General features: G+C 37.5%; 1 protein-coding gene and 1 pseudogene across 1 annotated transcript; one reads left to right on the top strand and one right to left on the bottom strand.

Moving 5' to 3' along the window:
- The first annotated feature begins 1,876 nt into the window (after window positions 1-1,876).
- Window positions 1,877-5,907, top strand: LOC132640880 (rhomboid-like protein 14, mitochondrial; annotated as a pseudogene).
- Window positions 5,908-6,411: 504 nt separating this feature from the next.
- LOC132642491 (leucine-rich repeat extensin-like protein 3) lies at window positions 6,412-8,200 on the bottom strand. Its single transcript, XM_060359653.1, has 3 exons — window positions 7,893-8,200; window positions 6,949-7,686; window positions 6,412-6,813 (listed from the first exon to the last, which is right to left on the bottom strand). Exons 1-3 carry the CDS (start codon window positions 7,978-7,980, stop codon window positions 6,782-6,784), a joined length of 858 nt encoding a protein of 285 aa, XP_060215636.1. The 5' UTR covers window positions 7,981-8,200; the 3' UTR covers window positions 6,412-6,781.
- Window positions 8,201-12,690: the final 4,490 nt, after the last annotated feature.

The following is a 12,690-nucleotide window of genomic DNA, read 5'->3' as shown; positions in this document are numbered from 1 at the left end:
TATCAAATTGATTAAGCATTATAAATTGATCACTACATATCGTTAATTTCCTTTGTTTATCACTAAATATCATTGATTTCCCTTTGTTGATCACTAAATATGGATGAATCAAGTAGTATATGTTGCAACTACTGTAATATCTGTTCCAGCAAGTGTAGTATCTGTTGCAACAACTGTAGTATCTGTTGCAGCAAGTGACATAGTTGTTGAACAAGTCCTTACTCTTGTTGGATAAACACAACAAGTTACCCAGTTTCTGCAACAAGTCACTCCACTTGTTGAAAAAACCCCAAAATGTAACTTAGTTGCTGCAACAAGGCCTGTCAGTTGTTGCAACAGATTGCTTACTTGTTGAAAATCTTTTAGCAGTTGGATAAAACCCAACAAGATACTAGTTGCTGCAACAAGTCCTATTACTTGTTGGATAAAACACAACAAGTTACAGAGCCGTTGCAACAAATTCATTAGTTGTTGGAAATTGTTCAGCAATTTCCTAACCTCAGAATACACACATTTGTGATTGAACACGATCAACATATCATATAAACCAAGTTCACAAACACCAAGAATAGAAATTATCATTCTAAAAAAAAAATAACATTAAAATGTCATAAAGTTCCAACAAATAACTATTATTACAACACAGTGCAATTAGCAACTATGGAGCATTTCGGTTTGGACATGTTGTTATTTGTGTCAACTGTTTTGCATAAAGAGCATTTGTTTTTTCTCTTTCGCAATGATTCCCTGATTCCATGCCTCCTCTTTGTCCGCCTTCTTCCGGGTTTGCTAGGATCAACATATGGAGGAAGTATCTCTCTCTCTAATTCAAAACTTCTTTTCAAGATTTGTTTTTGGGGTGGGGTTGGGTGGTGCAAAAAAAAAAAAAATTTTCAAAACTTTTTTTAAAACAATTTTTTTGGGGTAGGTGGGTGGAGTAAGAAACCAAAAAAAAAAAAAAAAATCTTCTCAATTTTTTTTGCTGGGGTGGGGGTGGGGGTGGTGCAAAAAATCAAAAATAAAACTTTCCAAAACTTTTTTAAAAAATAAAATTAATTTTTTTGGGAGGTAAGGGGTGGGGGGGGGGGGGTGGGGGGGGTGGGCAAAAAACAAAAACAAAACTTTTCATTTTTTTTTTAAATAAAATTAATTTTTTTGGGGGGGGTGGGGGGCTAGGGAGGAGGGCGTGGGGGTGGTGCGAAAAAAAAAAAAACTTTTAAAAATCTTTTTTTAATTTTTTTTTTTTTTGGTGGGGGTAGGGGTGGGGGTCAAGGGAGGGGGTGTGGTCGGGGGCTGGGGGCAGGGGACAGGGGGTGGGGGTGGTGCAAAAAAACAAAAAAAAAATTTAAAAATCTTTTTTCAAAAAAACATTTTTTTTGGTAGGGGTGGGGGGGGGGGGGGGGGCAAGGGAGGGGACGTGGTCGGGGGATGGGGGCAGGGGGTGGGGTGATGCAAAAAAAAAAAAACTTTTTTAAAAAAATATTTGTTTTGGTGGGGGGTGAGGGTGGGGGGGGGGCAAGGGAGGGAGCATGGTCGGGGGCTGGGGGCAAGAATGGAGGTGGTGCAAAAAGACAAAAAAAAACCTTTTCAAAATTTGTTTCAGAAAAACATTTTTTTGGTGAGGGGTGGGGGGCAAGGGCAGGGGCGGGGTGGGGGATGGGGGTAGGGAGGTGGTGGAGGCAAGGGACAAAGTGTTAAAAATAAAACTTAAGAGCAAAGTATTAAAAATAAAGTTGAGGGTCAAAGTATCAAAAATAAAATTATTGGATAAGCTCAAAACCCTTTAATCACTAATACAAAATTATCACCTATACTCAATAATTAAAACATAAATTAACTCCCCTCAATTTTAAAACTCAAAGGTCACTTATATTTAAATGTCCTGCGGAATGTCTCGGGTCGGATCTGGGTACGGCATCGACCCATCAATGGAGTAACGAGGAGTGAAAGTAAGGAGAAGAAGCATCTGGAATACTCTTTTACTTGTCCACGAAGATTCGTAACAAAACTCCGAAATTCATTAAAATACCCACCCAACATTTCAAAATTTCTGTCACAACTTCACGAAGATTTTTTTTTTTAACAAATTTCAATCAATTCATTGGTAAGCAGAATCAATTCATGGAAAGAGGAAGGGGAAGGTGGGGTTCAGTATCACGTGGAATGCTACCTCTACTAGCACTCAATACACTAACCGAATATTACAGGCTTGACAGAAAACCACCGGTTACAGCAGGACTTCTTGCTGCTAATACAATTATATACTTAAGACCCAGTTTTCTTGATCCTGTAATCCCGAGCATTAATGAAGTCTGGTTTAATCCTCATCTCATCCTTAAGGTATCAACCCATTTTCACTTCTTGCTTTTAAGCTATGTTACATGGATCATGCATTTGTTTCATGTACCTTGTTGAATTGGGTGTGACACTTGTATGGTACTTCGTGTAAATTGTTCAAATGAAGGGTGTATTTGGTATGACGGAAAATGTCTTCCAAGAAAATAAGTGATTTTCCTACTCATTTTCTTTTTTTGTGTTTGACACGTAAGTTGGAAAATGTAATTTTAAAAACATTTGCAAGCAAAACAAGAAGAATATTTTGGATTCGGAGTGCAACTCGTAGTGGTGGGAGGGGAAGGGTAGGCAGGGGTAGGGGGCGCAGGGGGTGGCGGCAGGTGGGGGTGTTTGGGGGTGCGTTGGTGTTTTTCCGTTGATTCGGAAAATGTTCTCCCTCACTTAAGGAAAACATATTCCTCCATTTTCTCCTACAGAAAACATTTTCTAAGATATTCAGCGCAACCAAACGAGGGAAAATATGAAAACATTTTCCGGAATACCAAAACACCCTAAACTAAAAAAAAGCAAATAAACTTCATGTACCTATACTTGTATCGAGAAGTGGCATCTTTAGGGGGTTCAACCGGGTGCATCTGCACTCATTGGATTTCACTTTGATCTGCATAAATTATAAGGAGCTTTAACAAATATATATTCGTAGTAAGTTTACACCGATCGGTAAAAAGCAGGGGCGAATTTAGGTGCTAAAAGGAGGTCACATGAACCCATGGTCACCTTATTAAATTCAGTATTACCTTTTGGAACCTATGCTACAAAAGGCTTATTGGTGCACTTGGTTGAAAGTTAAGTTATTTACCTAGAGGTTCAAGGATCAATTCCCACTTAATGCATTTTTTTCCTCCTTTTTTAGTAGTGAACCCATCTTCTAGAAATCCTACATTCGCCTTTGGTAAAAAGGAATGGTGGGTGTTGTGGTACTTTGTGTTCGTTGATTTAGGATGTTGGAGCCACCCTCTGGTATTGAACATGTAAACTAAACGAGTCAATGAAACTATTCATATGTTTTATGCCTAAGTTAGTTTATTTTAGTTCAGATAGAAGGATAATCATGCACCTTTTTTTTTTTTTTTTTTCCAGTTTTGGCCTAAATTTTCCTTTCTTCTGGTGCCAAAAATCAAATTGAAGATTTTTAAAGCCCCAATTTGGTTAATGATATAGCAATGCCAACATTTTGGCGTTTGTTTAAATTTTTCTGTTTCTTTGTTATGCATACTTTACCCATTTTATCTATTCAACAATCATCAGCGAGAGGGAGGAAGGGAGGGAGGGAGCACAACATGAAATAGAAGGTCCTAAAAAATTGATTAGCCTTGAATTTGTACTTAAGACATCAATTCTGCCCTTACAAAGGCATCAACTGTCATCTTTTATGTGGGTAATTAATATTTGTCTTTAGCAGTTGGCTGTCCAATCACAATGATGAACTTGGAATTCCATCTGTGTAGCATTTTGAGTTTTTCTTTGATAGATATATTACAAATTTTTTCATAATAGATATCATTTTTTAACCCTACTCTTAAGGGTCGTTTGGTTGGAAACAGGTTATCCCAGGATACTGGGATTAGTTATCTCGGGATTAGTTATTCCACCCTCTCACAGGGATAAAATAACACTACAATCTTGGGATAACTAATCCCGGGATTAGTTATACCGCGATTTTATCTCAACCAAACGTGGGATTATCCCATCTCAAATATAATCTCGGGATTATTTAATGCTGATATTTTTATGTGGTTTTTTGTCTTAAACTAGTTACTTTTGCTCTAGATATCTGTCCGAGAACTTTTATGTTATTGTTTGATCTGTGCAAACAAAGATGCCTTTCAGAGTAATAATGTGTTTTTTCCGCTCATGAGTATAAATGACATGGAGAGATCAGATGGCAGGCATATTCTATCCAACCAATCTGTTCTATCATTATGTCAGAACATTTATGGCTTCTTTTGAACAACTGCATGTAGAGCAATGGCCCTTGATTTTGTTGAAGAACATGTCAATTCCTCTACACAACTGATAGTTTGTGTGTTTATGATTACATGTTTCTGCTCTCTGCTGCACATCACTTGATATATTTAATTTAATTTTGACAAGTACATCACTCGATATTGTTTTAGGGGAATGAGTGAGTCAGGTGATCAATAGTTGTACTAATATTTTCCTCTGTTGTTCCAGGATGTAGCTTGTGTTCTTTAGTGTATTAATTGTGGTACTTTCTGATGTTGTGGTCCAGAAAGGACCTTATGAGTGTTCATATTATGGAACTTTTGGACATATCATTTTAGTATTCACAGTTCTGAACTCCTTTTGCTCTCTGTAGAGATTACTCTTTTTTTTTCTTTTCCTGTAGTGCTAGTGAATCATATGGCCAAATGGGAACTGCTTTCCTGAGCTGCATGTTTTAGTGTTTGGAAGGTCATGTCTCAAATTATTCTGTTGTCGTCATTTGATGAATATTTTGCTTTTGCTTGTGCTGTACAAGGACCTAAACGATTCTTCCTATCAGCATTCTACCATTTGAATGAATCTCACCTAGTGTACAATATGCTTTCACTTCTGTGGAAGGGGATTCAGTTGGAGACATCAATGGGAAGTGTAGAATTTGCATCGACAGTTGCAGCCTTAGTTGCTATGTCACAGAGCATCACACTATTGCTTGCAAAGTCACTTCTGCTGTTCTTTGACTATGAGCGGCCCTACTACCAGGAATATGCTGTGGGGTTTTCTGTTGTCCTCTTTGCCATGAAAGTTATTCTCAATGCACAATCAGATGATTATACTTACGTGCATGGGCTGTTGGTACCGACTCGTTATGCTGCCTGGGCGGAATTGATTCTCATACAAATGTTCGTCCCTGGTGTCTCATTTCTTGGCCACCTTGGTGGAATACTTGCCGGCCTTCTGTTTTTGCGTTTGAAAGCATCGTATTCAGGTGCAAATCCACTGAGGACGATCATCGGAGGTCTTAGCCATGCATTGAACTGGCCTTTAAGGTTTGTGAAGTGCTTCTTCTGAAGGCAACCAAGAATTGCTGGTAGAGGAACCGTTGGTGGGAGACAGACGTGTGGAGATGCCAAACATGTACATTTGATAATTCAGGCTGGTTAAGTATTTGTGAGATGTGTGGCACAAGTCGTACTGACGATGGGCTGTCATCTCTTGATTCAATAGATGAGATTCAAGACCTATCCTTGGATGAATTGCGGCGTCGGAGACTTCAAAGATTTGGTAGATGATAAGAGAGGTTGTCTCAATAGCTTTCTGTGGAAATAGTCACATAGAAGTAGGGTTGTAGAGGTCTGAAGATGCCACATAGGACATGTTGTATAATCTCTGTGCTTATAGTCAGGGAAAGCAGTAATTATCTTACTGTTCAGGAACAACAGCCGTTTCTCCATTTAGGATGTGGAAGAGATCTAGCATACTTTAGAAGCATACGAGTCATTTACTTAACATATGTAAAGGTTGATCAGTGGCACATTCATCAAAAGGGTGGTTCCGCTTTATGTCCTTGACCATTGAAATTTTATGCTAATTTCCATTTTACTTCAATTGCTCTGTCACAATTTTTTGCCATTTTTTCTTCACTGTCACATCCTGCCTCCTGTATTTGACCAGTTTTATTACCCTTGACAATTGAGGTTTGTTTGGACGGTATGATTGACATATCTAAATATAACAAAGAGCATCTTCCAAAAAATTAAGTGTTGCTAACATAGGTCAAGCTTTTATAGATCTTTAGTACTTCCCACAGGCGTGAGCTTGTTTTAGGACATTTAGCTGAAATTCACCAATCTGTGATATTTAGTACTTGCTATCTGTAAGAGCACATGCACTTAAAGTACACTATGAGGGATAGCGCCAAGCACAACAAAAGCAGCCCAGCAGACAGAACTCAGAAAAACCAATGCGAAAAGGAAATAGTAGGACATATATTACATCCTGGTCCAATAATCAACAGCAGAATATCGAATCAAATCACTTTTGGGCATTGTTCATCGTTTTAGTCTAACTATACCATATATGTCTGTCATTAGTACACACCTTACGCATATGCAGCATGTATAGGCATTCTACGCTCAAGGAGTATCTATGTTGGATTTTGGATTATTTTGGTAAGACTTTTTTGGTTTTGTTCCTTACTGAGATAAAGTAATACTCGTAGTAACGTTTAAGATTGTCTCTTAGTTGAATTATGTCTCATATAAATTGTGAAGTAGCAGTACATCACCATAGAGTTCCTCTAAAACAAAAAAAAAAAAAAGAAACACAATGAAAAAAAAAAAAAAAAAAAAAAGAGACAAGAGTCTTATAAAGTCTTATCAGTCCTTTGTAGTAAAAATAACATATGCAAAATATCACACCCGTTTGGCCTTGGACATGGCATTGTCGAAGTACTCTTGATCTCAAATGCTGTCTTCCAAGATTAGTTGGACGTGAAACTACAATGATCATAACCTGTCAAATACATAGAAAAAATAACGATATGTTATCTATACAACGGGTTAAAATATACTGATAGTGTAAAAATTCTTCACACAATCAGTGTATATATGTATGAAATCCAATGTTTAATGGAGTTGAGGGTCTTACTTGGATCAACAGTGACAAGCATGGCAGTGCCTCCGAAGTCACAAGTTCCTCCACCCTGTTTTCTCTTCTGCCAGTAGCTATTGAAAGCATAAGAAGCATGAGAAAGCAGAGTAGCCGGCTGGTAACACGCTCCATTGGGCTGTATAGCATCACAACCAGCCCCAGAACCACAAGCATAGTCCAATGCCTGCTGAATCAAGTCTGCTGGTACCGTTGGCTTTGCCACACACCAAACAGCATTTTCAGGTTTCTTAGGAGGATTTGGTGGTGGTGGCGGCGACGAATGATTACTATTCGGTGGTGGCTGCTTAACTGCTGGTGGCTTAGGTGAATTATGGTGTGGAGTTTTTGCAGTTGGAGATGGTGGTGGTGGAGAAGTGGAAAGTAAAGGTGGTGGCATAGTCCCCGAAGGAGTAGGAGGAGGAGGAGTGGAAAGTAAAGGTGGTGGAATAGCCCCTGAAGGAGTAGGAGGAGGAGAAGTGAATGTCGGAGAGGAGTTTTGTGGACTTGGTGGCATGGACTTTGAAGAAGTTGGAGTAGGAGTAGGAGGAGGAGGGTATATCCCGAATGGAGGAGAGTTAATTTGTGGACTAATTGGTGGTACAGCTCCTGATAGAAGCGGAGGAGGAGAAGTGTAAATCCCGTATGGAAAAGAGTTCTCTGGACTTGTCGATTCAACCTGCAGCAGTAGTAAACGCTTGTAACGTCCAAGGATAGGAGCAATGCTAGCTCTATTATCTGCATGTTTTTGGCAAAAACAAAAGGACATGATGGCGGATTAACTGTGAGTTCACAAGTTCAACAGAAGTCAGACCCTATTTTAATTTGTGTGCGCGGAAAAACGAATAAGGATAGCATTAAATATACATTTCAGAATCTACTTTCTCAATGCAATACCTGCAACGTCTAAACTCTGTGAAATTTACTTGTTTATCTATACTTACCGCATAAACCGAAGGGGCTCGAGGCTAGCAATTGAAATGTGTGTAATGCAAGAATGTAGAATTTCATAGTGCTACTTCTTGAATCCATGATGATATGTTAAAAATAATGAATATGCTCTCACTGAATCGTCAGAGAAATACAGAGAGAGCTCTGGCAGCTGCAAGCGTTCAGAATTGAGAATAAGAAGAGGGAAAGTGGGGTCCCTAAAATGTGAGGAACAGGTAAAAGTCAAAAAAACAGTAAAATTCTGATTCCAGAAAGAAGCTGTGTTACTTAACTCGCATAGCAAACTCATATGCAAATGAGGACTTTCTGCTGTTTGTCTTCTCTTTAACTAGAAACTAGAATATATGTTTTCTTGGGATGTCAGGAAACTAAGCAAAAGAAGAAAAAAGGTACAAATAGTAGTTGCTTTTGGAATCTATCTTTTACTTGCCAGCTACTCCATTTAAGAGTTGTACATGCTCACATAATTAATGGTTAAGCTTTATTTCTTAAAACCCTTTTATACTTCTACAACACAAGAATTCAACCTTAATAATACAAGCAGAAGTTCTTACTTTTAGTTGATCGATCATCAAGGATTACAATCATTGTCCAACCTAAAGAACACACAAAACTTCACATAACCTATGTCACAACTGAGCTACTACAGGGTTTTGGATTTGAGGCTGCTGAATTTATTTTACATTAATTTGGAACATATATAAGACATATATATACTAGTTCTTGGGTGTGCGTGTAACCCCATCTCAATGAACGCAAAATTATAAAAAGCAAATATAAAAAGTCCTCTCAACAATTAAATTAGGTTTACCTTTTTAATTTTAAGTATAAATCCAATTAGATTCTAATATCTTCACGTTTTTGTGTATGTCTACATCAAGTTGAAGTCTCTTCGGAATGTAGAAAGAAAAACTTCATTAAGAAATTAATGACCCATTTTATTCAACTCAAACATAGATGACGTGAAATAAAAAGCCATGGACGTATATCTAATTCGATCAATTCTTTTCAGATAGTAAATTAGCTCTTTCATAAATATTCCCGTGGTATTTAAATACATCAATAGAAATGCTGCCACAGAGAGAACGATTTCTTTATCTGAGCACAGAAGAAGGGGACATAGTAATAGAATTCTGAAGAGAAAAAAAAAAAAAAAAGGAAGCATTGAATTGTTTAAAATTAAAATTTATATCCAGAAACTATTTTCTCTCTAAGTCTTGTACATTTTAGAAATTTGAAGTATCGGTAGACAATTTAGTATTTTGTTTTTCCGATTTTACTTGAGTAACAACTCGCAAATCAGAGGATACAGAAAGATTCACGATCCACTTATTATTATTTTTTTTAATCAAAACCACCAAACAACTGTTTGGTAGTGATTTATTAAATTAAATTTTTCTGTACAAACAATGAAAACAGAAAAGAAAAACAAAAACCAGTCATAAAGCTGGTGAAAATGGAAACTAAACATAAAGTTTTCCTAAAAAAGCTTGTCTACTTCAGATCCTCTGGCCTTGACTTGATCCCATCTCAAACACCTACAAGCTCTCACCAGGTGCATGGCTCAAAAGTCTAGTGAATTAAAATTCAAGCTTCCAAGGATGGAGTAGAATTCTTCCAGCAGTTCTTCATGTTCAGTGAATATCTCATGCTCTATCAGTGTGTTTTGGTTGCCATTTCCTTCAGTTTCTTGAATGGAAAATATCTTTAGAAGATTTACAATAGAATGAGCATGTAAACATGCTAATACCACCGGTGTAACCCTGCCAAAAAGATTTACGTTCAAGTGTGCATTGCTGCTCATGGATAATATATTGCAGTATTATTGATCATGTACCATCATAAGTTTGTTGCCATGTTCTTCTGTTTCCTTGACTGAAAACTATCTTTAGCAGAGTTACATCAGAATGAGCATGTGAACATGCGAATACCACCATTGTAACCCTGCCAAAAATGTTTTCATTCATGTGAATATTGCTGCTCATGGCTATTGATATACAGACTTATTGCTGCTGCATCCATCATAAGTTCCTGCTAATCACTAGGAATTTGATGATCCTTGACTTGTATGGTTCTAACATATGGCATCTATGCCTTCTCTGTATTCAAAATTTGTCTTGCTTTCCTTGGAAGTAAATTGAAACTATTAAAGTGCTGATCACCTGCAAAATAAAAAATATAGTTAGTTAAAAAAATCTGCTAGGCCATTTCCTTCCTCAGAACATGTTCCACCCTCACTTCCTTATCCCTCCTTAATCTTGAGATGTCATTGATATGCTCCATGATACCTCCCACTGGCCTGTCAATATCATTTTCAGTGTCATAGAATCTGTTTCCAGTATTACAGGTAACAACCTGTGAGAAACACAGTATTGGAGTGTCACACCCTAACCTTATTAGGGTGTGATGGGCACCCGATCCCATATTCGGAGCCGAGCAAATCCTCTGACTCTTATTACATACATACTCTTTTCAAACTTTCAAATCAGATAAGCATAAGACACAAAGTAAGGTTTTCAGAAACTTTCTTTCTATCGTTCTCAAATCAAACCAAAATCTGTAATCATATAAAATCTGTAACATATCACAAAATGCCACATCGGCTGATGAAGCCGCTAACAAAACTAATGTTCTGTACCCACGACTCTGTCTGCAAAGTCTCTAACACAAATCAGAAATCACAGCTTATATACGCTCTGACTCGGCAACACTCCGGAAGGAGGTGGAGTTCGCCAATCTCGCTGAAACACCTCCTAGCAAAGTCTTCTACTCATCTGGGTGTACCTGCGTGGCATGAAACACAGCCCCCGAAGAAAGGAGGTCAGTACGAAATATGTACTGAGTGTGTAAAGCATAGAGTAATATGAACAGAATCACAAGCAGAATAAATAGTACAGAAGATTAGAACAGAAAGTAAGCACGATATGCAAAGTAATAAAAACACTTACTGGAAACACAAACCATGCATGCCAAGAACGGTATCCGGTCCCGTGCGGGACCAGGGGAAACGTGGCGCCACCCTGCCTTTGGCGCCACACACATCTAACTCCAGAAGTTTTGCTCCGTAATCTCCGTCACACATCATAATAACACATCATAATATCACATCATATGTGGTTCGGCGAACCATAAACACATCATAACACCGTAACACATCTAACTCCGAAATACATATATGGAACCCGGCGAACCAAACGCACGATGCATACCGGCCCGAGACTCGGCGAAAGAAGTAATGACACATGCACGAGCAGAGTAGTGAGAAACTAAATGCACATAAATCCAGACTTGATGGATAAGTATACTTATCGACCTCTGAGAGCTCAGAAACGAGTTTCGGGTCCATCTGACTTAGTATGAGAAAGTTACGAGCGTTTGAAGTACAGAACGTTCTATAAGTGTTTCCGAAGCCATTTGGAAAATCAAGGTCATAATCATGTCAAGTACCTTTCAGATATCGTTATGGATCGAATCAAATAGGGCCTTTAGAGTTATATATATATGTATCAAAATATATCAAAGACTTAATGGAATAATCAAGCGTATTTTCATTTGAAATCAAAGCTTTAGTCATATTAATTATCCTTCGAATATCATTCGGAAACATATCAAACGGGACTTCGGACATCATGGATAAACATCAGAACCATACGAAACAGCTTATGGAAATCAAGAACGTTAGCCATCCTAGTGGCTCTAAGAATGGGAGTTTCTTTGAAATCAAACATATACCTTGTCATGTTGGTTTCACAAAGATCATGCCAAATGAAAGAAAGGGTAAGCCTTACATACCTGCTCCCCGTCCTATTAGCTACGCTTATTTATCCTAGCTTGCTAGTCTACATACAAAAGAATTCACATAATCGTTAGATTCGTTGACATATACTTGTCTCAGTCTTTCAAATGAATTCACTTATATTCTACCGAAATTTCGGCAGCATTTCCCTTGTAATTACAACATCCCGAGAATCTAAATCGGCCAATTTAACAACAACAAACCCGAGAATGCAACTCGGCCAAATTATCAATAACAATACCAACAATCATTTCCTCCAACTTCAACAATTAATTCAAAATACATTCCAACATTAGTAGCTCCTTTACATAATTCAATAACATTTCCTTTATATTCAATTCATACGTGTCCACATATTCAAATACTAATCTGAAACCATTTAACAATATTCAAGAACACTTCAACAACCCGCACAACATTTCAAACGGCCCAACCAACACATACACTACCCGAATTCTTCCAAATTCAACAAGAACAATTACAACACATTTCCTTTCTTCCAAATTCATAGACTATATCAACAATCTATACTTTAGCAATATCATTCATTCTTATAATCATAAGGAACCACACTAATGTCACATTAACTTCTTCCATAATCCACAATGATTCCAACTCCATTTCAAGCAATCAAACTTTCATTTTTATTATGGAATTCACAACAACAACAATCAAACTACTAAATAAAATTATTTCATTTGTTCTACACAACACAATACATACACGGCCAACACCAACACATACACGGCCACAACATAACTTCCATATTTTTATGAATTTCATCCATTTCTTCACTCTACAACATATACAAACCATCTACAACATACAAAAGAAGATAAAACCTTACCTTCTTCCACTTGTTTTCTTACATGGCTAGGGTTATGAACTTGCAAGAATGAATGGTTTTCTTGCTTCAACAATCATTCCATGTTAAAGAGGACCTTCCAATTTCTTGGAATACTAGAAGAAAATAATTTTTCTTGATCAATTTCATG

Source organism: Lycium barbarum, chromosome 5 (assembly GCF_019175385.1).
Source record: "Lycium barbarum isolate Lr01 chromosome 5, ASM1917538v2, whole genome shotgun sequence".
Lineage (NCBI taxonomy): Eukaryota > Viridiplantae > Streptophyta > Magnoliopsida > Solanales > Solanaceae > Lycium > Lycium barbarum.
This window is presented reverse-complemented; position numbering and strand designations above follow the sequence as displayed.